The 27,768-nt window shown below is 43.4% G+C and overlaps 1 protein-coding gene across 23 annotated transcripts in view; it reads right to left on the bottom strand.

The window, feature by feature from the left end:
• KCNMA1 (potassium large conductance calcium-activated channel, subfamily M, alpha member 1) overlaps nt 1-27,768 on the bottom strand; it is a 1,059,824-nt gene that overhangs the window by 189,565 nt on the left and 842,491 nt on the right. For 11 of the 23 annotated variants that reach the window (XM_006887495.1, XM_006887496.1, XM_006887479.1 and 8 more), the window contains one exon: nt 21,787-21,863. In XM_006887495.1, the coding sequence (XP_006887557.1) occupies nt 21,787-21,863 (77 nt within the window). Of the gene's footprint in view, nt 1-11,591; nt 11,766-18,147; nt 18,157-21,786; nt 21,864-27,768 lie in introns of all 23 variants that reach the window. The other 12 variants (XM_006887477.1, XM_006887478.1, XM_006887484.1 and 9 more) reach the window with 3 other exon arrangements.

Raw genomic sequence — 27,768 nt, 5'->3', positions numbered from 1 at the left:
ATTTCCTTTCTGTTGTTCAGACTAGGCCAATAACATGCCAGCTGGTGAGAACCACTCACCTCTGTGACTCTTCACAAGCCCAAGATGTGAGTTTGATTCCAAATGGGGAGAAGGATGAGAGAGGAGGAAGACATACAGTTAGAAAAAGGAAACAGTACGTTCCCAAGACCTGTGGTATAGGTGGCTATTCTCCTGTCCTGGTGGAGATGGCTGGAAAGCCTGGTCCTGTAAGAAGATACCCCACTGAATCCAAAGAGGAATCACAATGGTTGCTCGGTCAGCTGGGGACAATTAAACTCATGAAGTTTAACTGATGAAATTCCACTGCTTTAGAGCTATTCATTCAACTTTCTTAAAAAGATTTTAACTTCGTGGATGTGCATTAGGATAATGTGCTTCAGTAGCAGAGTTCTCTAACTATAGATCATGCTTTGTCAAGGCTTCTTTCTTCAGCTCAGTCATTCTTACCTGCTATGGAAACTTCCACTCTGCTGGGTCAACAGTCTTCTAATCACCAGTTCGTTCTTCCACACTGACATGTGCATCTTCCTAGGAACGCTGTGTCCAGGGCAGTCATTTCTCTGGTCAAATATGTTAAAGTTTTCTATTGTGTTATTGATGAAGAATAAACTCTCATAGCCAAAAGTGTCTTCCCCAATAATGGCACCCTATTTTACCAGTTGCGGTGAGCTAGTGGTCTATTATCTAGGAAGTTATGCTGCCATCTCAAAGGCAAGGGAGTTTAAATTCATCAGCAATTCTGAGAGATTTACAGCAAACTTGCTAGAGGGTCACTGATGAGTTGACTCTAATTCCACAGTAATGAGTGAATGAGAGATTTTACTGTTTAGGAACCCTTGGTTGACACATTACGGCCTTCGGTATCGATTTTGCCTCAACATGAAAGAAACAAAAATACTCATTAACAAGACCAACATCATGATAAAGAGAGAAAAGGAGTTGTCACAGATTTCATTTTACTTGTATTTACCATCCACACCTATGGACACAGCAGTCAAGCAACCAAATGAAAACCTATTGAATAGAGGGAATCTGTTGTAAAATAACTCTTTCAAGTGCTAAAGAGTAAGGATGCCACTCTAAAGACTAACGTGCACATGACTGAAGCTGTGGTATTCTCAATTATCTCACAGATGCTTGAAAGGTGATCAATAAATAAGGAAGACAAAGGCAAGACTGGGGCATGTGAGTTAGGATGCAGAGTATTGAACACATCATGGGCTGCCAGCAAAGCAAACAACCACATCTCCGGAGAAGTTCAGCCAGATGCTACTACAATGAGAGGATGGCAAGACTTCCTCTCACAAACCCTGGACATGCTGTCAAGAGGGATCAGTCCCTGGAAAAGAGATTATGCATGATAAAATCAAGGGCCAGTGAAGAGAGGAAGACCTTCAATGAGATGACTCCACACAGTGGCTTCAGGGGACTTATAATGGACTCAAACACAGCCCTGGCCAAGTGGATGACACAGGACCAGGTGCTGCTTCTTTCTATTGCACAAGGCTTGGTCCAGGTTAGCACTGACTAAGAGGCACATCACAACCAACAGCAACAGGTGGCAAAAATGAGCACTGGTGGCACAGAGGTGAAGTTCCTGGCTGCTAACTGAATGGTCAGAGGCTCAAACCCACCAAGACACTACGAGGGTGAAAAATGTGATAACTGCTTCTGTGAAGATCATGACCCTGGAAGCATGGAAAATTTCCATTCTGTATAGAAGATTTCCGGAAGTTTAAAAAAAGCTTCATTCAAAGGTTTTCCAAACCCTCACCAGAAAGTCAATTCCAACTCATAGTAACCCAGCAAATTCGAGCTCTCCAATGACAAGATAGATTTTTCCTAGAATTCACTGGGGGCTCACTGGCTCATCCCTCTGAAGTCCCCTGTAGGGTCCAACCAAAATGGATGACGAGTTATTTTGCAGGAGGCTCTGTGCTTTCTCATCTCCCTGCCTTTACTTACACTGTTAATCAGAACATTCCTCTTCCCCACTGTCCAAGTCTTATATGACCCAGAAGGGTGACTTCTGTGCCCTTAAACAGCCAAAGCCTGTTTTATTTAGCAATCCCCGCACGTCTTACCCCTGGAATATTCATTTTTAACCCTGCCTTGAATAATAACAAACCTAATGCGTTTACTTCCCTGTGAATGGCCTTTGGTAACTCCTTCAATCGATGAGTGACTCAGTTGCCTCTCCTATAAATGGTAATAACAACAGTCATTACCTGCTGATATGAATAAAGCAGTCACCATTTAGAAAGGACAAAGAACAGTGCTCCAATGCAGCAAATGCTATTAATATGTTTAATTTAGCATCAACTATAACACTGTGTATAACAAAATTTATACTGTACACATTTAAATATGCGTTGTTTATTGTCGTAGAGTCGAGCATGACTCATAGTGACACTGTGAACAAAAGGCCTGAAGCCTTTTTGTAATTATCATCATTTCTCCAAGTTCATAGAGTTTCTATAGGCTTATGTGTGCATGCGTGCATGCACGCGTACGTGCGCGCATGTTGACTGTCATAAAGTCTGTTCTGACTCATAGCAACCACAGAGGACAGTGTAGAACCACTCACTGATGTTTCCACGGTGGGAATCTTTATGGAGAACTTTGATGGCAAGAAGCTGTGTTGAAATGCCAAAGGCACATTGTTTAAATCCGCAAGCTTTTCTCTGGGACAGAGATGGGCAACCTCTTCCCATGCACCTCTGAAAACCTGTCGTAGGGTCAGCGATGGGTTGGTTTCTATGCTATGGTACACAACAACACAATAACTTCTATGAAGCAGAATGACATCTCTCTCTCCAGTCGAGCAGATGGTGGGCTTGAACAGTTGACCTTTCCATTAGCAGCTAAGAGTTTCATCACTGCACCGCAACGGCTCCATAAAACACACCTGTGGTCACACACAAGCTTCTACAGGTACCCTGGATATATTATCTAGGAATAGAGACTAGATTAAGATGAGTTAAAAAAATTTTTTTTTAAAAAGATGAGTTTTAGTGGGAATTCACATTCATCAGATGGGCATTTTCCAATACCACCATATTAATATGCTTCCCATTTCTAGGTTCCTGAGTGATGGAGTTTGAAATCATCACAGATGGGGTTTTCGACAGGATAAAACTATTGCTGTGTAAAACATAGAGTTGGAATGAATCCACAGCTGACCTTCTGGTGGGTTTTCAGAGGCAGTTAATCCCACAGGAGGAGCCTGCCCATCCTTCTCCTGCAGAGCAGTTGGTGGCCTCAAACTGCATGCCTCTGACATTGCAGTGCAGCTTCCAGCCACTGGGCCACCCCTACCCAACCAGGGAAAGACTTTTCCAAGCAATCCCAGTAGGCCTCATTATTCTTCTCTCCTCACTTATTAGGAACATAAGTAACATAACGTGCTGTAATGGAAAGGTGAGCAGTTCGAATTTCCAGCCACGTGACTGCAGAAAGATGGGTGGCTTCCTCCTGTGCAGATGTGTACCCTTGGGAACCCGACAGAGGGTCACAATGAGCCAGAACTGAGTGGCCATGGCAGTGGCCTTGGGTGTTCTATATACACTCCAAGCACAAAATGGTTTCCAATATGGAAACTTCTGCACCTTCCGCTTCTAGGCTTAAGAGTTCAGGATTGCAAACACCAAGGTCTTTCCTGAGGCCTTGCTAGTCCATGTCCTAAATTTGTCACGCTAGAGGAGTACAAATAGCCTTTTCGGACAACAGCAGAATCCTCCTGGAAAGACGTGCACCATATTAGGAGAATCCAGGCGTGATTGGGACCAGAGGTGCTGGGGATCAACTGCTCCTTTCCGTCTGGATGTGATTTGGAAGCAGGGTGCAAAGGAGTCCGGGCGGCCGCCCGCCAGCCTCTCCTGAGTGGCTTTACACAGCTAGTGGTCTGATACTAATTTGAGACAATGCCCAATCACATCACAACAAATTAACCACAGACATGCGATCGCAATCAACTCAGGGGGCTAGCTGGAGTGCGGGCTGGGGGATTCCAGGTCTCTGCATGCTGTAAGCTCCCACAGATGTTTCTAAAAGCCTCTTCCCAGAGGCCCATTTAGAGAGGAATTAAATGCAACTTTGACTTAATTAACGTTTTAAATGATAATGAATACAATGTAGATTCATAGGAGGCATTTACATTGTGTTGTAAAATTGATAAAAATTTAATAACTCTTTGTTAATAAGTTATGTCTCCTCAGACTCATAAAGCCCAAGGCTCAGCGCCAGAGTCTGGGTCTCAGCTCAGTTCCTGGTGCAGGTGGAAAGGGGGGCAGGGGATGGACTTGACACTTGCCCCCAGCCTGCACTGATTCAAACCTCCGCTTGTTCATCAGGACTTTATTTCATGTAGTAAAGGTCAGGCTTTGCGCTCAAGGCAGAGCCATGACAAGAAAGCTCAAGTGGAAGGCGGGCTGGCCCTGGCATGTGTCGCCTGCGATCGCAGCAGAGGAGGGAAATGGAGACCCAACTGGCCGCATCTGCCCTCCACCTTGGAGGTAAGAGGGAAGAATGCACTGCCTGGTGGTTGGGAGCTGTCAGGGCGAGTATTCTGACAACCAGCCACTGCTCTAAAAGAAAAATGCTAATTCCCATGTTGATTTTCATAAGGACCTCACTACTCAGCCTACTTGTGACACAACAACAATGTCTTTGCTAGTTTGTCCTTAAAGAGTCGAGTCACTTGTCATAACATATGGTTCCTGGCATCAGAGGGGTCCAGCTGTCGGACTGCACAAAAGGACCCCTTCACTGTCCCATCATCCCAACTTTTTCCCACTGTCTCCTTACCTTGTACCAAAAAAAAAAAAAAATAAAATAACCCAACAAAACAAAAAACAAACAAACAAAAAAGCCAGTAAGAGGTTGACTAGATGGTCTAATTAATTGTTTTAATGCTAAACAATATAAAACAAAGTCTATGAATGGTTGTATAAAAAAGCAATATGAGTTGCAAATATTCACTCCAATAAAAAAGAATTCTTTTTAAAAAAGAAAAATATATATGGAGAGGAAGGTGAGAGCTCTGATGATTTTTCCGTAACTTAATATTGCTCGGCGAAAAGTGTCCTAAAAAACTTTCCTTCTAAAGAGGCCTGCATTTTCCTACATTCCTTTCCTCTTGCTTCTACCCAAGGTTCCTCTTATTCACATCTATCTTAAGGAATTCAACAATCCAGTTACTCCCACTTGTTAGAAGTTTGCTTCATTGCCCTTTTGCTTTTAAGAAGGACTTAAATATTAGCACTATTTTGCTAAGTGAAGGAAATTTGATGAGAATTCTTTATCTTAGGAAAAAAAGGCCAAAAGTGAAATTAGTGTTGGCATAAGTGTGCACCCATGACATGGTGTCACCAAACTCCTTCCCTGGGAACCACCCTCAGCATCCAGCTCTTTTAACTGCTCTGTCAAGGTTGCATCCCAGGGCTGTATTGGGGTTTATGTGGTGTGTGGTATGACTGGGTAGGTTATTCTGGGAGTCTTGGAATGTTTCATTTTTCTCCCATATAAATGCTTCTTCTTAGTTTGAAATGTTTAGGAACACTCTACTTTCAGATAGCAACCTATGGACTTGGAGGGCGGTGAGGAGTGGGACATGAGTGGAGGATGGGCAATGAGACTTGCTCAACAAAATCTCTAAATACAAACCAACAGCCTCTACTCTAACTTGGGACCCAGCTATTTATTCTTAATGAAAACCGGATTTGTTCAATGTTTCTTGAGGGGAAACAGATAGGACTTTCAATGGCTGATTTTTCAGAAAAAGGTCACCCAACCTTACTTCCAAAGCACCAAGCAAGTGTATTATCCATTTACACCATCCAAATGCTCCTTTGACGGTGCTCGGATCCCAGCAGTTTAAGAGTTTCTTCTTAAGAGACACCTTGACCAAGCAAGCTTTTGCCGTACAAGGCTTGTATGAGAAGCTGCAGACCCTGTAAGCTGTGACCTACAGCATAGAAGAAGGCATAGTCCCTGACGACAGACTGCTAAATGTTCTACCACTAAATCTATCGAGTGAGAGGCGTCCTCCACTCCTGTTAACTCTGCAGCCAACAACGGAAAGTGCACCAAGAGGCCCCGTCCCGACTTCCTTCCTAGTCTCATGGCTGCCTATGGCAGTTTGCTTTCCTGTTCTCACTTCCTGCAACCAAGTACAATTGGCCAAATCATGGTGCAGGAACCAAGTGGCATCAATATATGCACTGAGAGAGAGGGAGGGAAGAATGATGCCCACATGCATGGGAAAATGGGGGCAGGGGGACAAGTTGGGGGAGATTCAGACCTGGAATAAATGGGCTTCAAAAGAACACAAAAGGAAACCAAACATGAAATACTCTGACTAAGCTGATTTGGACCAAGTTTCCCATCTTGTCTCTTTTTATCTTTAGTGGTGACTGAATAGAGGGACTCATTAATTTTAGGGTCTAGAAGTAAAATAAAGTTTAGTGCTGGGAAGCTTGAAGAAGTCACCAAAACTACACATAAAAGGAACACGGTAATTATAGGCTGTTGATTTTAAAATGCAGCTTATTAAATTCCCACTGTAGCAGGCATTGGAGACAGTCAGCATAGGGAGTGTCCTAATATAGACATTTTCCTTGTGCTATTTTCACCCTCTGCCTTACTATCTGATTTTATATACTTCAAAATGCCATTAGTTCAGTCAAGCGACTTTCCTTCTATTGACAATGTTAATTCTCTGCCTGTACAAACCAGAGGCTACTTGTGATAAGCTGGGTTTTGTTTATTATCTGACAAGACTTAAGATTACACTAAACTGATTTCCTTATGTCTCCCTTCAACCTAATCGTATTGGACTTCCCCTCTTAACTTAACCACTGGAGTCAAATGCCTCCTTGTATTATATTTATACCCAAAATAAAAGTCATGCACAATTTAAAATTAGCTACAGTCGTTGGCAAGAGGGTATATGGAATTGTGCAAGTTTAAACTATTAGTAAATTGAATGGTTGGTGTGAGTAATCACACATGTACTTCAGCTAAAACCATTTCCAAGTGCAACGCTGAAGACCTGCTTCTCTTCTACTACATGATTAATCTGTTCATGGTCGGCATCATGTCATGCAGGCGCTCAGCAGGTTTCAATCAATATGGGCCTATGTTGTCACGGCATCATCATTTTAATTGTCCCCTTCCATTAGACTTAACAATCAGATATTGGGCAAGACTGAAATAACAAGAATAAACTCCTAAACTGAGAGAAAAGACCACTTCATACAGTTATGTTGTTGTTGTTGTTATGTGCCGGCAAGTCGCCTGCGACTCATAGCGACCCTATGTACAAAAGCCCTAAACTCCGCTCTGTCCTGTGCCAATCGCACTGTCTCTGACACTCCCATTCCAATTATCCCAGTCACTGAATCAATCCACCTCATAGAGGGCCTTCCTCTCCTGCGCTGTCCCTCCACCCTCCCAAGCATGATGTCCCTCTCTAAGGACCGGTCTCTTCTCACTACATGTCCAAAGTATGTTAGATGGAGCCTCAGAATCCTTGCCTCCAAGGAGCCACCCGGTTTAACCCTCTCCTGGACAAATCTGTTTGTTTTCCTAGCAGTCCATGGTATTCTCAATACTCTTCTCCAGCACCACAGCTCAAAGGCATCAGTTCTCCTTCTATCCTCCTTGGTCACTGTCCAACTCTCTGAGGAAAATGGAACTGCTTGGTGCCTTACCAGCCCACAGTTGTCACTGAACTGATGCCAGCTCGTGGCGACCTCTGTGTGCAGAGTGGATCTACGACCCACGGGGTTTCCGTGGCTGTGACCTTTATGCAGCACCTTTCCTGGCCTTTCTGCTGAGGTTCCTGTGGGTGGGCTCGAGCTGCCAATGTTTCAGTTCATAGCCAAGAACTTAACTGCTGATACCACCCAGGCACACCTCCATCTGTATTTGTATGCACGCTTATACTGTTAGATGTGTTTTCAATATCTGATGGTATTAGAACACAGTACTGTCCCAGGCCTTTTCATAAAGTTGCCCCTCCCACTTCGGAACATAAGAAGTCGCAAGAAAATCAGAAAATGATGCACGAACTCCAGCCTCCCATACTGAATGATTCAATACAGCCACTGAGAAGATAGTCTTGCAATGAACCCACGTTGGTTGCTATTTGCCTTCTTTGCAGGGCACTGTTTTGTTTTGATTTGCAACCTTCTGTAAACTAGTCCTTCCTCTCATCTTTCTGTCAACACAGTCTGCCCTTATGTCTCCTTGAAAGTTCAACAGAAGGAGGGAGAAAAGTGCTATAATGGTACGCGATTTCACAACAGCCAAAACAAGCTAGCAGGTCACCCCACCAAAGAGGTGTAATGGGCTGGCATGTCCTGCTGTGAGAAGGCAGGATTTTAAAACTGTGTGAACACTTTTAATACATTACGACTCCTTTGGGAATAGGCTACTTCTCCTCTCACTTCAGAAAACACATAATGGGACTTGGTGTTTTCATTTAAAGTCCCTTGAAAACGGAAATCTTTCTCCTTAGAAGAAAAAGAAAAAGAGCATGGTAAGGAGAGAGAGGAAAGGAAAGGGAGAAGCGAATGAAGCACTCTCCCAAGCACACAGACCCAACTGGGAATCTGTGACCAAAGAGCTCCTTAATAGTATAATGACCTTTAATGAGTGTCTTGGGAAACAATACAACCCGTGCATAAAAGACAAAGGGCAAAACCCATCAGGGCTCCACTGACACTAATGCAAAATGATTTTCAGAACAACTAAAGAATGTAAGAGAAGTAATCTGATCCACCCATCTGACCTCGCTTTGATTCAAGGGCCCTTCTCCTGCCATTTCTAATTGTCAGACCCTCTACATTTCACATCTGCTCATATTTAATGAAAAGCCCACTCTCACCACTGCTCTTTGAGTCAACTGGCTCTGTCAAATAGGCACCACCCAACCCCACCATCAGTGAGGAAAGCCCTGAACGCTATTGAAGCTCTGCAAGCAGAATTCTGCATTGACATAGACGTGTTTTAACTGGAGAAGAAGGACTTACATGGGTTCACAGAGGGGTTCATGTGGCAGTGGATTTTTCGAACTTATTATTGACAATCAAAGGTGAGTGGTCTCACATAGAGATGGATGAAATCTGCTTTTGTTTGATAGAGTGATGACAGTAGGGAGACGATTGACAGAACAGGGGAGACTAAATCCTTCTGAGCTGTCAATATCTGTTAAGGCTTCAATGCAAAGCCCAAAGCTCCATGCTTTCCATGTGGTGCTGACTGTCAAATGGCAAAGGTATCGCACATGGGGCACACCTGACAGGATAGAACAATTGCATCCCAAGGGTTTTCTCCTCTGGCCCCCATCAATGCTTTGCTGAAACTGCAGACCTAAAAAATCCCTAAAATTATGGCTTCTCTTAGATAACAACTGAAATCACACACAGTGGGTATAATGGCCCCCAAGATGGGAAGAGAAATTTTACTGTGATTGGTATGGCTGACTAGTGCCAAGACGAGGCCATGGGCCTCAACTCAGAGCCAGAGTAGCTCCTTTGTTTTCTCCCCTCACCCTCTAGCCAAGGTTGAAATCCCAGTGGTTATTGGAGAACAGAAGTGTTCATCTTGGTCAAGAAAGCATACTGCTGGCAGAGGCAGAGCCAAGTGGCTGATGGCTACAATGGCCTTCCCTACCTCTTCTGCCCTGTCTTTGCACTCGGTCTCTGGTCATCCACTGTAAAATGGCATTTTCTTTGTGTAGTTGTGACCTAGGTCACCTTGGGAGTGCTAAATGAGGTAGAGAGAACACTGTTACAAATAAGAATAAGGAGGTAAGGATTTATACTGAGAACTCTATAACAAAGACTTTTAAAGTTAGTTCTTTCCTAAGACTTTAGAACAATGTGGTTGAGATAATCCAAAATCCTTCTAAATTCAAACTCCATTAGATATCACTTTTAAAAATGAATCTTAAAAAGAAAACGTGAAATTTATCCCTTGGCACTGTTCTAGAGGAATCATGAATAATCGTGACTCATGAATCAGATAATCACATCCTGAATTTAACTTTTCTAAATGTCTCTGCTATGGTTTACTGCATAGATCAGGCCTATGGTCTATGGACCAGAACCGCAGGTCCAAATAGCAGGGTCCAGCATGGCATACCACTCCACTATACACATTAGCGTAAGTCTCCTGGCCCTAGAAACCTTCATTGACAAGGACACTGTATTGGAACCACTTTCAGCATAGGTTCAAGTGAGTCAAACACATTCATTTTTCATGTGATCAAATGTTTAAGAATAAAAAAAATTAAAAAAATGTTTAAGAATGAAAAGCTTCTTTTCTACCTATTATCTTGTGCATTAACTTTTGTTGAGGAAATTTTATTTCAACTAGTATTTATAAGAAGAGCTGACAGATGGAGATATAGTTACCAATAAATGGTTTTGGTACTTAAAAAGGAAAGTATAAAGCACAAAAGGATCTATCTTCCATCCCCTAACCATCTAAATATGTGAAAGTAAGATTACAGCCATACTTCAAGACCTGCAAATACTCACAGAGATGCACAATGTCTTCTGCCCTTGGGAAAGGATATGCTCCAATGCATTGATTGTAAGCTAGAGTTTTCAATGGGGTCAGCTATGAACTACATGTGGTGTGATAGCAGCAAAGACCACAGTGATGTTCAAGGGTTAAGGATTTCTTAGGAATTTGCTGCAAATCTCACTTTTGCTAACTATCTGTAGGCATGACCTTTGTAGATCCTTTAATATCCCTGAGCTTTTATGAACCAAAGACAACTGACCTCACAGGCCTGTGCTATGGGTTCCAGGAAACCATGGAAATTCCTGTTTCAATTTTTTTTTCACTTTTAGTTAGAATCACGATGCTAAAAGATACTTTAAAGAAAAGGCTATATTTTTTGCAAAAAGAAAATATGTTGATTGAAATACTCTTTCAGCCTATTTATATTGGTAAACTTAGAATACACACACACACACACACACACACACTCTATAGGACAGAATCTAGCATTGGAGGAAAGAGATACGGGTTACAGGCACACATCAACAACAACAACAATATATATATACCTATCTGTATCTAAACACTATTTAGAAACTATCTAAACTGACTATACACATTTTAGTATAGAGTTGGCTTATTCTCTCTACATCCTTCTCTTTCCTCCTTTCAATCCAATCTAATTCATAGCCTTTCCCCAAATATTAGGTTATATACTTTCACATAGCTCTGTGTTGATCTAACATTGGATATGCCATGACTTTAATTTCCATGTCCATTTATTTTAAAGAGGCTTTCTTCTGATTGTGACATCCCAGTTCTGCACACAATGACAAGAAGCAAGGCAAGTTAACAAAATCTGAAGGGAGATCTTCCTCAGCTCAGACACAAACATACGGGCCAACAGGCAACAAACCACCACACACGAGGCCACACTGGACAAAAACAAAACCACTTCAGCGTGACAGACTTACACAATCACAGGCACGACACAAGACAGAGATGGTGCCACAGACGCCACAGACGTGGAACAGTGTGTGTCAGATTAAACTTACAGGCACAGAAACTGGTGGAGCAATCATTAACAGAGACAGAAGAAAGTGGGAAGGCTCTCCCCAGGGTGTCCATGTTACCACGCACACGGCCTGACATGCATGAGCAGTCACGCTCAGAACGTCCGCAATCAAAACAACATGCTCGTCTCATTCTCCTGTAGATGGACATCTTGGCTAGAACCATTGGGGTGGATGGAAGGAGAGGAAGAGCGGTTGTTAATGGCAAGGTTACACACAACAAGGCTGCTGGAAGGGAGCTGACAGGATTTAACACAGGTCTTAGTTCATGTTAACAGTCTTGACCCAGAAAAAAAAAATGCAGAGTGATTGTTGATAACAGTTTGGTTGTACATCAAAAAAGCAATGAAAATATAAATTGCCTTTGTAGTTCCCCAAGGCTGTGGAATATTATTTTTCTCCCTTTTGTAAAGTGAGTGACCACGGGAAAAGAACATAATTGATTACAATCAGGCTCTTGAAGGGGAAGGAGGAACAGATTCTAGACAGCAAAAAGGTAACCAACAGCTTTTCCCCTAGCACAATTAATACAGGAGGACAAATAGACACAATTAATTGCTTATTTGATGCAGTAAATCTTTTTGCATGATGCAAAAATATTTCATATGTAGGCTTTCCAATTTCCATCCATTCAGGCATTAGGCAGTGCCTGGGACAAGCTTTCATCAAATTAGATGTGAAACAATTACGTGTTAATACAGAATTGGAGGATGCCTCCGCTGAACTTCCCAGAGATGGAGCTTACATGATGCCTACAGGAATTTAAATTTACTCTTGACAGAACAAATATCCAAATCTGTCCATATAAGAAGTGCAGCTACTCAAGGCTAATGCTGCGTATTTGACATTAAAAGCAGTTCACCAATAAGGAATCACCAGGAGCATATGCCATGTTGGTCTACTGGAAGGCAGTCAGCTGCTCATTGGCGTATGTTCCGCTTAAAGTTGAGACAATCTGAGAATCACATCTTCCTTTCCCGCCTCACCCACCACAAATTCAGAAAGCTGTCGGGCTCCTGGCTAATCACACTTTCTTCTCAAAATGAAAACCTTAACCAGAATATATTAGAAATGATTGGAAGTAAAAGAGGAAAAAATTGTATGGACATAATCACATAGTTTTTACCTTGACTTTCACCCTTGAAGTCAATTTATATTTCTGTACAAGCAAAGCTTTTGTACCTATTTTGATGTTACAACAGACAAACATGTTTATCACTTGGCATGAACCGAACAGCTCTTTATTTTCCTGCACAAGGAGGGAGAAGAATTCACCTTTCTTCAACTACTATGGCCATCCAGAAAGGCTGAACAGAGAGATGGCTTTCCCTGTACCCACACCTTCCATTTGGAAAGCCTTTCCCCCTTTTTCTTTGAAGAGTGGTTGCACTGTTGTTTTAAAATATGACTTGTGGTTTTGCCCTCTTTGAAGGTGACAGTCAACAGGAAGAAGAGCTTTAAATCTCTCCCACGGGTCAAGTCCTGTTCTAAGACCTTTGTGAGTTGTCATACACCGTGTTTGTCAAGCAAGGGTAACAGGTAACATTAGGACTATGAGAAACAATTACTCAGGAGACGAATGAGAGATCTCTTCAGCAGCACCTCCACTCCCGTAAACTTGGCTTGCATTTCTCAAGATGCGTTCTTTCCACATCCCGGTGAGTTGGTCATTTGGATCATCATGCATGCCCGACCCTGCTGATTGCGTGACACTCATTCTCATAAGCTAAGCTTTTCATTCCACCCATGAAAGGTTCCGCTATAGCATTTGAGTCAGAGAAATTTGGAGGGTCTGATGCAATGGTGCAAATGGCCAGAGAGGCCAGGCACATAGCAGTAAGGACGAGTCTTCAGCTGAAGATATGGAAATATTTCTTTGAATATATCCACCTGTGTTACCCAATGTGGAGGCCACTCTCTCATTCTCTCTTCCTTGGTTTTTTAGTAGGAATGCTGAGTGATTTGGTATGTGCACACAACAGAGAGAAATAAAGGAGATTTTTTTTTACCTCCCTGCAGACAAACAGTTTTGAGGAAAAAAAATTAATCAAATGCTGTAGCAGAAGAGAAGCCGGTCAAACATTGAGATGCTTTGCTTCTTATTAGCAACAGTCCCAGGCATTCACTTCCATCCCACCATTTTTGGTTTATAAGCAATAATAGCATCTGACACATTTATGGGAGAAATGAAAGGGTTGTATGCACACAAACATACACACATACCATCTTTTTAAGAACATAGCGAGAAAAATGGAGGCAGAATAATTTTGAGGTTGTTTTGACAGAGGCAAACCTATCTTAATGAGTAATTGAAACCTCCTACTTTGTAAACTGTCAGGAGGGAGCACAACTTTAAACCAGGGCCTCTCAGGGACTGTTTGCAACTGTTATTGTTGGCTGTTCTGGAGCCCATGCACTGTTTAAGAATGCTGCATTGTTAGCATGCAGGAGCAGGCCAAAACTGGTCATCGAAGCAGCAAAAACCATTTGGTATAAGAAGATTAACTGTTAATTATAAGCAATCGCATTCCAAAGCAGGATATGTATAAAAAGGAAAACATGCTGTGGCCCATGATTCCTCCCCAGTTTTACACTCATACAAAATATGATAGAGAAAGCTCAAAAGACGAGCAAGCACCACCACAAAAAAACAGCAAGAATGATCAATGAGAGGCCCAAAGACAAGACAGAAACAGGTAGAAAAGACCAAGCCCCACACACCCCCACACATCAAACAAACTTTCGGATTCACAATGGATAGACCAGTGCGTTATCGACTGGGAGAGGGCTTCCTTGCTCAACTCCTGGGACTAGTCCATTTTCTTTTGCTGCCTGTCTGGTATCTTGATCTATATAAGTTCAGGGTCCATTCTCTCAAACGTTAATGCCTTCTGTGAGCTCAGTTCTGGAGGCTCCGTCTGATGTGAAGGATTTGTGCGCCCTTCTGAGAGAACTTTTCTTTGGGACACTATCACAAGTCTTGGGCAAGCTCTTTAAACTTTAACTAAAATCTGACAAGGAAGTGCCTCCCTAGTGGGAGATGTTCCAGAAGATGGAGGTATGCCCTGTGGAAGAACATACTCCTGAACTATAAAATAAAATTGAATTAACATTAAACCATGGACCTCCAAAACTTGAAAGCACCTGCCTCTTTTCCATCAACACTCTTCGTAGCTTCCTAATGCTTCTGCCTTGTTTTAGTGATTCATGGGTGCTCTAAACCACTCATATTTTATTTCCTTTTCTCAGTAATCATTTCCTTTTCTAGAGCTGAGATAGGTTAATTTGAGATATCCTGAAGCTAGGTTTCAAAGAATAACTCTCTTAAAAGTTCTGTACTCATTGAAAACAGAGGAGAGTGTCTTTATGTACTCCTTCCCAACACACAGTACCCCTCACTCCTCTGTGCTTTCTCTTCTTTTTCATGTGGTCATCAACATCCCTTCCTGAGTCTCAACTGTCAAAAGAGGAAGTTTTCCTCAAGACGACAAAAGTGATGGGCAGTAGATCTATGAGGACATCTAGTGGACTCCTGTGGAAGTGCAGCAAACAACCCCCCTGAACTAGCAGGCTTTTTCCTCTCAATGAAGTGTTCTTAAGACTTGAAATGCATACAGAATCCTTCCAATGTGGCTGCTTCTCAGGATCCATGGTGAGTATTTAGGGGACCTGGGAAAGAAGAGGTGAAAGGCCCTTGAAGATGACTGTGCAATCGTTAAAGCCTTTTGTAAGTAAGGGTCAGAGCTTTTCAAGACCACTTCCAAAAGCCAGGCTGCAGCTTCCTCAGACAGGAAACAGACAAGAGTGTGTCTTGGGCAGGTGTGACTACTGTAACTACTTTTCATTCCATGTTAGGGTTCTTGGAAGTTTACGCTCAATTAATTGTACCCATAGGCCGACTTGACTCGGGGAAAGTAGAAATATTAGTGTCTGGGGAGGCAGTTTTCTCATTGGCCCACGTCACAAGGTTCTTGTTCTTGGATTGGTGCCACATTTATTGAAAGAGGTGATGTAGCTGCCAAGAATCAGACTTCTCCCCTCCCTTCAAAGAACTCTGTCCGAGCAGTTTTACAATTTGAAGGAAAGCTTTTATGTGCTTTCCTTCGCCACAATTAAGTGGATATCCGTCCAATAATTCCATTATGACTTCCCAGTGTTATTTATAGAGACAAAATAAGACCATGTCCCAAATGGACATCCTCAAAACACTCTGTTGACTCTTGTGTGCTTAAACTGGCAACATATCTTAAGAATCCTCTCAGAAATCTTTCTCTACATTTTAAAAAGTGGCAGTTAGGGAATGAAAGCAGTGATTGGTCTAGATTCAGTTACTGCTTCTTCCTTGAGTCAAGCGGACAATCAGCTGTCAAACGTGGGTCCTCCCCTGGCTAGCCCTTCCAAGCCTACCCCGGAATGGGAGACGACGTTGGAACCTATCCTGCCCTCAGCACCATCTGCTTCCTACATCAGCAACCACATTGTTCAGCCAACATCCAATTTCAGGATCTTAATTTTCACATCGATTGGGCGGGGCAGGAAAAAAGGGAACTTGACTAAGAGGCTCAGGGAGTGCTTTACAACTGTTAAGGGAAATTAGTTTAGGTTTTAAGTGGAGCAAATACAAGGGAAGACGAGTGAGAAAAGGGAGGGAAAGGTGCCATTCTATTAGACACTGTTTTAGATCGTAACCTCACATTTAAAATTTGTTCAATGAAGGCAGGATCATTCCAAAGCATGAAGCCCAGAGCTGGCCTTAACGTGCTAGGCAGCAATAAAATTAAAAAGAAAATATTTCACCCAAGATAAGGTCTATTGAGGTTTAAAGTTGCGGCATTTTGATGTGACACTGGGAATCAAGGTTGTTCTTTCAAGTGTTATAAATTAGGGATGATGTCTTCATTTAGCAAAATTCCTCCCATTAGCTTCTGGATGGAGAAGAAACATCTTCCAAGTGGTTTTCCAAGAACAGAAGGAGGGAAAGGGAAAAGCTAGTTAGTATCAAGAGCTCCCAGAGCAAGCCGATTCCTCCGCAGCAACCACGTCCAGGCTGGGAAGGGAGTGGGATTTGGCACTACACTGTTTGTTGACTGGGATCACATTTCTCATCCAATTCTGAAGGAATCATTAGCTGCAGCAGGTGTGGAAGCGGCTCAGGCCTTCAAGGTCTGCTAAGAGGTTTTCTGTAGATAAAGGGAGCCACAGAGTCAATTTTGGCAGAAATGTGTGCTGAATTGAAGGCCACAGTTTTAGTTGGTTGTTAACGCAAGACTCCACACCGTTTTCCCTCCTAGCACTGAAGACTAGCCCAAATCAGATGACCAGTCCACCTCTTCTGCTGCAAAGGAGTGGGAGCCCTCAGAATATTGAGCAGCTTCTCCAGCCGCCCCGCCATTGGACTAAACTGCTCTGTGGGGGTGTCTCACATTTGGTGATGCCTCATGCACGTGATTAAAGCCTTCTGGCTATTGCTGATGTCAACAAAACCAGCACTATTCTAAGTCCCCCACAGAAATATTGATCTGAAATTATCTTCCTCAATTATCAAAGTTAAGTTAAAAGAGGCTCCAATTCTTTGAGTAACAAAGTCAACGCTCAAAGAATTAAACTTTACTTTCTTAGACTTTTACTGAGCTCATTAAAGAGACAGTATGTTCTTTCTGAGCCATCACTGCAGCCTTGGATTAGTAAAGATCTTCCACAATGGCTCACTCACACCCACAGAAGAATTGGGTACATTCTAATGGCTATTTATTAAAAGAGAACTCACTTTCTTTTAGAGCAAAGGGACTTCATAGACTGCAGGAAATAATTACCACTGTGGAAATACTTGTCTCCAGTAAAGCAATCTATAGATACTTACATTCCCCAAAATGGGTATTTAATTCATTCTCTAAGAAGCACCTTCTTATATAGAGAGGTATATATTCTGTAATAAATACATCACCCTCTCTATAAAATGCCTCTACACTTATATATAAAAATATATATTTTTACATATAAAGTACTGGTATATGTCATATATATGTATGTATATATCATAACATATGAACATATATGTAACATATGTCTCCCTCAAGATAGGAATTCAAGCTCAGTAGCAGAGGAGAACAAGTACAATTCATCAAAGGCAAGCATGACAATGACTTCCAATTGTCTAGGCATCTAGAGCTCTAGTGGTAATTACCTCAGCCTAATCAGTGTCCCCTAAAAGTCTGGTGACAAGTCCTCCAAGAGAAACACTGTTGTCAAGGTCTTATTTTCAAATGGAAAAATAAGACAGCTGCCAGAAGCTGGCAAGAGGCTGAGGGGATGGAGTGGATGAGCGGAGAGTGGTTTTCCTGGGGCATTCTCTAGCCACAGGCTACTCTGCAAACAGTGTTGAAGGATGAGGAAGTCGGGGCATGATGTCACTGCTACATGCAACATAGATACCAAAAGAAAAAGAAACTGAAATTATACAGAAAAGAAAAGAAGTATCTCTTCTAGAGAAAGACAAGGAGGACTGGGCTTCGGGCTGCTGGGAACCCGTTTTACTCACAATATATCACTACCAGAGTGCAGTTAAAATACAGTGGGGGCCGTATTCCAAGGCAGCAAAGAGAAAAAATAAATCGAGAATATGTCAATGGTTAGAAGTTAAGAAAATTCCTTCAAACACATCAATTTAGACATGTTCTGTCCCCTAGGGGGTTCAACCTTTGGCAAACTTTTAGAGGCTGGGGGGGAAAAAAATAAGTCATTAGACAGGGTTTCTTATAAAGAAAAAGAAAATGGGTAAGTAGTAAGGGGTAAGGGATTGTTCCTGGGCCAGACGGCTCAAGTGAACTTTCTTCCTGGAAGCAGAGCTATGAGGAAATGGAAAGAAATGAAAATGTTAAACTAGACTACCACAGAATTTCAGAAATGTGCACAAGGAATATCCACACTCAGTACTCTGGATAACACAACATGAAACATTTAAGGTTATTGCATGAGAGTTAATGAGGGGAAGAGGAGAGATGTAACAGGGAGAATTGGGGCGGAGGAGAAGGGTCTACTGGCTGTATGTCCAGTGACTGTCATTAGCGCTGCCCTAGTGGAGACGTACTAACTGGGGTGAATTTAATCCCTCACTTACCATGGAGGTGTGGACCTGACTGTCCACCAGGGAACATGTCCAAATGGACAGAAATTACCCCCAGCTTTCTGTGACTGAATCAGCTACTTAGCATTTCTTTGCCCCCCAAACTCATCTTCCCCCAATCTCCACACTTACCTGCCCTGCATGGGAAATCTATTTCCAATGGCTTGTTTTATTCTAACTACTATTTCCTCCATCCATTTGGACCCCGCCTGCTTTATAGCACAGGGTGCGATGGCTTTTAACTGGGAAGACAATTACTTGGACAATCAAGATTGTTATTGGCTACTAGTAAAGAGGGGTGGCTGAGCCCTTTTCATGGAAGTCAAGAAGTGCAGGGAGAAGGGAAGGGTCCTGTGCTAGGTCTTATCAGGACACTTCTCTTGCAGCCATCTGCATGCTGCATGACGGAGTATCATATGCTTCACTAGCTGAACCGACTATAAAGGAAATGAAGAAAAGAAAAATTATTTCAAATAATTATGTGCCTCTCTCTAAGAAGAAACTAAAAAGGGAGTGGCATTCTTGTTTGGAACTCAGATGGAAAAGCAGGGGGAAGTCTCCATCCTTGTTTCTAGGATCTTCAGAAATGGTCTGCTGAGTTCTACTCTGACACAGTGGACTGAAAAGGACATTTCCATCTGTGAGAAAGAGTTCAAAAAGCCCTGGCTTCTTCCATCAGCTTCCACTCTTACCACACAGAATCTCTCTCTAGTCAGTCACCATGAAGATTAGGAATATCTTTGAAAACTTTTATTTTTTTTTTTTTCTTAAATGAGAAGCAATGTCATTTGCTTGTTTGAAACCTCCCAAAGGCTTCCTATTGCAAGACTAAAGCCCGAGCTGTGACAGCCCAGGCATAGCAATCCCCCAGCAGAGCAGGTCTGCTCTCCGCCTTCACCCTTGATCTTCCCTGTACTGGGATCCTCCAGTGTTTCCCTCTCTGGCTGTCTCCCTGCTCTCCTAGCTAAAGGAGTGTCCTCACAAGGCCCCTTGCACCCTCAGCTTCACCCTCTGCTGCCTGCTGCATTTTCTTTACAAGCACTTATCTTTGTCTGGGTTTACTGAATTGTTTTTATGGTTGCTGTCTAGAGTGAAAGCTCTCAGAGGCCAAGTACTCTGTCTGGCTCACTGCTCTTCCCTAGCACCCCAAATGGCGCCTTGAACCAAGAAGACAGTCAGTGAGGCTGGTCAATCAACAAGTGGATAACAGCCTTGCTATTGCAATGATATCCCAGTGGGATCAGGTTACTGACAAGTGTCCTGTCATGGATTACTGACGTGGACATTCTCCTGCATTTTCCAATCTCCTCTACTACAAGAATTCATACTTTTAATTTCTGACATTCTCTAGTTTATCTCCATTCTCACAATGATGCATTGTTTCTGATGGGAGCAGCCCAGGGGATGAGTGGCCAGGAAGACTTGTGCCAGGAGCGTCTGTGTCTAGCACCCATGGGCATGGCCAGGGCTGGCTGCCTACTGGGAGGGGTCTATGAAGCCACAGAGACCCAGGGTGGAGGCAGGAGGAGAACCCGGAGAGTTGTTGTGCCTTCTGTTCTCCTAGATGTTATTCTGTTTGGTTCTTAGAGTCAAAGCATTCGTAGGCCCAGATAGTTACAGACTCATTCTGAGACCAGTAAATACCCATCATATAAAACAAGGGGTAGAGGAGGCATGAGGAGGGGCGAGGGGGTTCACTCAGTGGGGAGAGGGACAAAGAAGCACAAGTGGCCTGTGCTGCCCCCAAATCAGGAAGCAGCCTGAAGGAATTAATTCCCACAGGAAAAGCTCTAAAGTCGAGTGTGCCACGTCCACCTCTATTTGTCCCAGAGACTGACGGTCATCTCCGGTCCTCGCCTTCTCCACGTGCTCTGGAAATGCTGCCTGCTCTGTCTGCTTCTGTTCATAAAAACCTATTTTATAAAACAATCTTTCACAACTCATCAGACCCAAGACTATCTATCCTACAAAAGAGAACCCTCATAAAAAAAGAAAAAGATTGGGGTGCTCAGAGTGCAGGATTGCCCTTTGGATGAACCCAGGCACCAAGCTGTTGGCTGTGTGAACCTCTACAACCTCATCTTCTCACTAAAGCTGGAGCCTCGGTTTCTCCTTTTGTGAAATGGGATTAAAACAGCCCCAGCTAATTATGCAGGGTGGTTATGATTACCAAAGCAAACGATCAAGAGGACATTTCAAATGCTACAGCACCAGAGGAAGGAAGGTATCATTATTGTTTGCTCTTGTCTTGTGAACATTTGCAATTAAGCAATACAGGATAATGACTCCAAAGGCCTGCCCTCCTGAGGCACAAACCTGCTGCCAGCCAGGCTCCTCTGGAGCTCACAATCCAATATCCCTCTCTTCCTATGTCTTTTTTCTTAAGGACTCCTCATAGCACACTGTTTTAGAAGATGCTGAGGGCAGATAGATGAGAATCAGCTAAGCACAATCTAATTTACGTCGATGAGCAATGGAGTTGGATATTGGCCCCTGGGATAATGATAAGTAAAATCCATTGTTTAGGGAGAAAATGTCTTCCTGGGGCCAGTTCAAAGAAATCATAAATGAAAACTCTCATCTTTGGAACTAAAAGAAACAGGCATCATAATCGGCAGAGTGTCAACTCTCATTTGGGAGCCTGGGTCCTCAGGCTCAGTTGTCCTCAGTCCTTGGGTGGATATTCGTCTTTTGGGTGGTCACCCATCCAGCGGAAACTGCTCTACAAACACAACCCCTCCTCCAGGGCCTCAACTTTCCTCATTTTTCTACATCATCCTTGAGCCTATTAGACCTGCCATATCTACATAGGCCCTGCCACAGAGTCAAGAAGTAGGATTAGGTGCTGGGCTAGCTCCCAGGTGCTGGTTGGGGTTTTCTGACCCATCAGGCAAGGACCTGGATTTGTGTCATGTCTCTTTAAACTGCTGGTGAAACATAAACATATTCAAGAAAAGCTCTTGATGTTTAGTGTTTCTTAAATAGGAAAGGGAGAAGGAAAGTGAATTTGGGGAATAGACAGAGGGAGGGAAGGGGGAAAGAAATACTACTTACGCCGTTTGCAGCCACATTTTTTTATTCTTTTGGGATCTGTGATGTCATCATGACAGGCCTTGCAGTAAAAATATGCCCTGGAGAAAGAGAATGGAAAAACTGACACATTTCATAATCCATCCAAATGAAATGAGTACCACATTTCCTCCACCGTGGTGCCAAATTAATGAAACATGCCAGCACTAATTTCCTTTAATCTTTTGAAAGGTTTAGACGTTTACAGACGGAAATGTTTGTTGCAAGACCATTTATTTCAAACACAGGCCGCTGTGATTTGAGTTAGTGCTTCTTTTAATAAACTTGTCTTTGAAAAGAAACTGGGGGAAAGGTTGTTGATGTGACACGCCGGGTGTGCAGCTTCCATTGCTGCTCGTGGCGACGTGTGGGAAACGAGTCCAGGGCCCTTCCAGGAGTGGGCAGAGACACTGCCCATCTATGACACGCTCATGGTCTGGCCAAATGTATGAAATAGTGGTAGGGGTGCAAATACGCCATTCTGAAGTTATTAGTTGTGTCACTTTTAAGGAGCCCTGGTGGTATTGTGATTGAAAAAGCACTTGGCTGTTCCCCCAAAGGCTGGCAGTTTCACCCCATTCTGTGGGAGTAGGAAGAGGCACTCTGCTTTCAGAAAGATTTACAGCTTTAGAAACTCACTGGAAGAACTATGCAGTCCTATGGGGCTAGCAGGCTTGATTTGATTTTGGTGCCACTTTGAAAGCATACTTACTTGTCAGCCAATGAGAAACTATAATAGAGTACGAAAAGGGGAAGCAAAAGAAGGGCAGAGGAGAGTCAAGCAATTGCTCTGTCAAACTCTCTCTGAGATTCCACTTGCTGTCGAAGACCGTCAAGCTGGAATCAACCCATAGCTGACCCCCTAGCGGATTTTCAGAAGCACCTAACTAACTGCACAGGAGGAAACGGCCCATCTTATTCCCGCTGAACAGCTGGTGGATTTGATCTGCATACTTTTACCTTGGCAACAAAATTCCTTATCACTAAGCCACCAGAATCCCTCTTTTCCGTAGCCCATAATAAATATCTCCAATGCTGGTTGGACCAATTCTCATACTGTCTAGGCCTGAGAACACGTAATCAATGAAGAGTCTCTTCTACAAAGCCAAGGCTCACCTGACCACTCAGATGGTGCTGGACAGGGGTTCTTCTTCTTTCTTTTTATATGGTAATACTTTTTAATGAATGATGTTGGGAATTCTAATGAATCTAGGTAACACGTCTTTTCAGATTGAGCACACTGAATTTTAAAAATATTTTTGTTTATCCTAGAGAGGGTGAGACCAGGTTGCTCCTTGGAGGCAAGGATTCTGAAGCTTCGTCTGACAGACTTTGGGCATGTTGCAAGGAGGGAACCAGTCCCTGGAGAGGGACATCATGCTTCAGAGGGTGGAGGGACAGTGCAGGAGAGGAAGACCCTCGATGAGATGGATTGGTTGAGTGACTGGAGTAATGGGGATAGGTGTATCCGAGACAATGATATTGGCACAGGATAGAGCAGGGTTTAGGCTGTTGTACACAGGGTCGCTATGAGTCACAGACGACTTGATGGCACGTAACAACAGCAATAGTCCCACCCTGTGTCAACATAAAGGATTGGCATGGCTTGCCTCTGATTCTTTTTGTTTCTGCTATGCATGAAACAACATATGAGCAAGAGCCTATGGTGATGAAAGAAGAAGTCCAGGCTGCTTTGACGGAAATGGCAAGAAATAAGGCTCCAGGAATAGATGGTATACCAATTGATATATTTCAGTTAACAGATGCTGCCCTGGATGTACTCACCAAGTTGTACCAAGAAATCTGGAGAACAACCACTTGGCCAACTGACTGGAAGAGATCTATATTTGTTCCTATCCCAAAGAAAGGTGACCCAACAGAATGTGGAAACTACAGAAAAATCTCACTGATTTCACATGCAGGCAAGATTTTACTGAAGATTATCCAAAAGCGACTGGAACAGCACATCAACAGAGAACTACCAGAAGTCCAGGCTGGGTTTAGAGGGGGTTGTGGTTCTAGGGATATTGTAACTGATGTTAGATGGATCTTAGCTGAAAGCAGGGAATACCAGAGGAATGTCTATCTGTGTTTCATTGACTATGCAAAGGCATTTGACTGTGTGGATCATAACAAACTATGGCTGACTCTGAGAAGAATGGGAATCCCAGAACACTTGATCATTCTAATGCGAAATCTATACTTGGGCCAGGAGGCAGTCGTCAGAACAGAGCAAGGGAACACTGCATGGTTCAAAATTGGGAAGGGTGTATGCCAGGGATGCATCCTGTCTCCATACCTTTTCAACCTATATGCAGAACAGATTATCCAGGAGGCTGGGCTCTATGAGGAGAAATGTGGGGTCAAGATTGGTGGACGATTTATCAACAATCTGCGTTATGCGGATGACACAACCCTGCGTGCTGAAACTAAAGAAGACCTGAAGCGCCTGCTGCAGAGGGTCAAGGACTGCAGCCTACAATATGGACTGAGGCTCAATGTCAAGAAGACCAAGATTCTCACCACTGGACCAATTGGCAGCATCAGGATAGATGGTGAAGAGATTCAGATTGTACACAGCTTTAGTTTGCTTGGCTCCACAGCCAACAGTCTTGGCACCAGCAGCCAGGAAATTAAAAGGCGCATTGCCATGGGAAAGTCTGCTGTTAGGGACCTCTCCAAAGTACTGAAGAGCAATGGTGTCTCTCTGGATACTAAGGTGCGCCTGATACAGGCCATGGTCTTCGCAATCACTTGTTATGCATCAGAGAGTTGGACAATGATCAAGGAGGATAGAAGGAGAATTGATGCCTTTGAGCTGTGGTGCTGGAGAAGAGTATTGAGAGAATACCATGGACTGCTAGGAAAACAAACAGATTTGTCCTGGAAAGGGTTAAACCGGGTGGCTCCTTGGAGGCAAGGATTCTGAGGCTCCGTCTAACATACTTTGGACATGTTGTGAGGAGAGACTGGTCCTTGGAGAGGGACATCATGCTTGGGAGGGTGGAGGGACAGCACAGGAGGGGAAGGCCCTCTATAAGGTGGACTGATTCAGTGACTGGGATAATAGGGATGGGAGTGTCAGAGACAGTGCAGTTGGCACAGGACAGAGCAAAGTTTAGGGCTGTTGTACATAGGGTCGCTATGAGTCACAAGCAACTCGACGGCACATAACAACAACAATAACATGCCAGATGATGGCATATTCTCAAAACATGGACAGGGGTTCTTGAAGTGGGAGGGGCACAAGAGAGTTAAGGAAGCAATTACTATGAACATCTCATCTGCCTCAGCCTATCTTTGTATGATAACCAGGGGTGCTGAATACTCCACAATGAGCTTCTGGATTAGACCCACCAAGCTCTTTCAAGAACTGATTAAAATGGACCCTTCCCAGAAGATTTTCATGGGAGGCCTGAATTGGCTCATCCTCATTGGAACAACCTTGCAACCTTCTGGATTCAGAAACTAGCAAAATCCCTGGCTTAGAGCCTTCATCTTCCCAGCATGAAACTGCCAGAAATACACATGGTCTTCCCCTGCCCGGTGACTGGAGAAGTAAACACAACTCCTGAGCATTTTATTCCTAGGTGTTCCTTTCTATATTTTTTACAGGCCTTTCATTTATGATTGATACCAGTTGGAAGCCAATATTAAGGCTTTGGGATCTGGAAGAGATTTTGCAACTAAGTCTCTCTGACTCAGCTTGCTCAGCTGTCAGATGAAGGGGTTGTCGTGGCCTGCCTCGAGTCATCCCGTGACTCCAGGGCTGGGGGTTGGCCTAACTCAGGCCTTCTGAGTCCCAGCCCAAATGCCTTTTCCACTGGAGCAGCTCCTCCACTATGTCTTTCTATGACAGCTCTCGTTTATGCTGCAAAAAATCAAAGGTAGCTGTTTGCCCAGGGTGGCAATGTGGCTAAGAAACCACCAACTGGTGATCTGTCTTGAAAGGAAAGTGCAGGGAAGATAAAAGCACCTGGGTCCAAGGCATCAATTTTGCTTCTATTGTCTCTGGCCATCTTCTCCCCATGGGATGCTCCTCCTACATGTAGTAATAATAATAATAATAATAATAATAATAATGGTAACAACAGTGGTAGCTAACATTTATAGACCACAACTTTTAGGCCAGGTATGGTAAATAACTGATAAGGATTCACTTATTTGATCCTCAAACTACTTTTGAGGGAGTTATGATATACGAATTATCTGTGTCTTACAGACAAGAAAACTTAAGTGCAGATTGGGGCAGTGACTTGCCCGAAGTCACACAACTAGGAGTGGAGAGTCATCATTTAAATCCACATGTGGGAAAAAATTCAACAGCTAACCTAAAGTTCAGAGGTTCAAATACACCAGCCAGATGTTCCATCAGAGAAAAGACCTGGTGGTGCACTCCGATAAACATCACACCCAAGGAAATTCCTTAGGGAGTTTGACTGTCCTCTAAGACCACTAAAAGTTGGAATAGGCTCAACAGGACACAAGTTTCAAGGTCTTGACTACATCTTTACTTAAGAGATCCTATGTCTGAGTAGATTCTTGAAAGTACAATTACATCACCGATACAATTACATTAAACCTTGATTCTGAAAGTGAAATCCCCATGTGCCAGACAATAAAGTGAAAAAGCGAAGGAAGCCATGGGGACGTGGTGACACATCCCCCAACTTGAGGGGCTGAATGCCTCTATGAGATCTGCATTTTGCTAAGTGGCACACTTCGGTAAGTGCCATTCTCTCCCATGCTTCTCTGCCTCTACTGTGCTCACCTGATCAAGTCCTACTTGCAACACCCCTGTACCCGAGCAATTTTGTGTTGTAGGAGAAAGAACACAATTTAAATCCCTGACCTCAGATTTCAGGAGCCTTTTGCACTATTCCCTGGACAACTCCACCCTCCTAGAACTTGCTTTCCCACTGCACCAGTCCACTATTTCCTCCCCCATTCTCTGGCCTCTATCTTTCTGTCCCCTCTCCCTCACACAAACAGCTTCACACAGCATCACATGAGCTGAAGCACTTGGGCAGGGGCCCCACACATTCCCAGTGAACTTCACTCCCTGCCCTCCGGAGCCCCGACCTCCTCTCTGGTCCTTCTGGATAAGTGTCCCTGGAACCATCAAAGGCCTCCTTCTGCTTGAGCTGTGCACTTTCTCTCACTGGGTCCCTCCAGTCTGTGCTTTCCAGCACCACTCTCTCTTCTCACCATCCACTGAACCATCCACTAGCCACCTCCACACATACTCTCATGGTTCCTACCTTAAAAGGAATCACTGTCTCTCCTAACTGATCACACTTTGCAATCATTCTTTCCCCCTAAAACCACTGCTACCTGGATTTCGCCAACTCCCATGTGTTCTCATTTCCAGTGCTCAGCTGCAGTCTCTTATTCTTCTTGCTGAGGCCAAGGTCACCAATGACCTTCACAGCCTCAAGTCAAATCTTCATCCTCCTTCATTCCTTGATCTCACTTCTCAAACAGAAGTGACTTCTTAAAACTTTTCTTTTTTGAAAACTTTACGGTAATTGTTGTTGTTGTTGTTATATGCCATCGAGTCACCTGCAACTCATAGTGACCCTATGTACAACAGCCCTAAACCCTGCTCTATCATGTGCCAATCTTATTGTCTCCAATATGCCTACCCCCATTACCCCAGTCACTGAATAAATTCATCTCATTGAGGGTCTTCCTCTCCTGTGCTGTCCCTCCACCCTCCCAAGCATGACATCCCTCTCCAAGGACTGGTCTCACTTTGCAGTATGTCTAAAAGTCTGTCAAATGAAGCTTCAGAATACTTGCCTCCGAGGAGGAGCCTGGTCTCACCCTTACCAGAATAAACCTGTTCATTCTCTTAGCAGTCCACAGCATACTCAATATTCTTTGCCAGCACCACAGCTCAAAGGCATCAATTCTCCTTCTATCATCCCCCGTCATTGTCTAGTTCTCTGATGCATAGCAAGTAAT

Source organism: Elephantulus edwardii, unplaced genomic scaffold (genome assembly GCF_000299155.1).
Source record: "Elephantulus edwardii isolate Elephantulus edwardi_28Jun2011 unplaced genomic scaffold, EleEdw1.0 scaffold00058, whole genome shotgun sequence".
Taxonomy (NCBI): domain Eukaryota; kingdom Metazoa; phylum Chordata; class Mammalia; order Macroscelidea; family Macroscelididae; genus Elephantulus; species Elephantulus edwardii.
The sequence above is the reverse complement of the archived record's forward strand: the minus strand, read 5'-3'. Positions and strand labels throughout refer to the sequence as shown.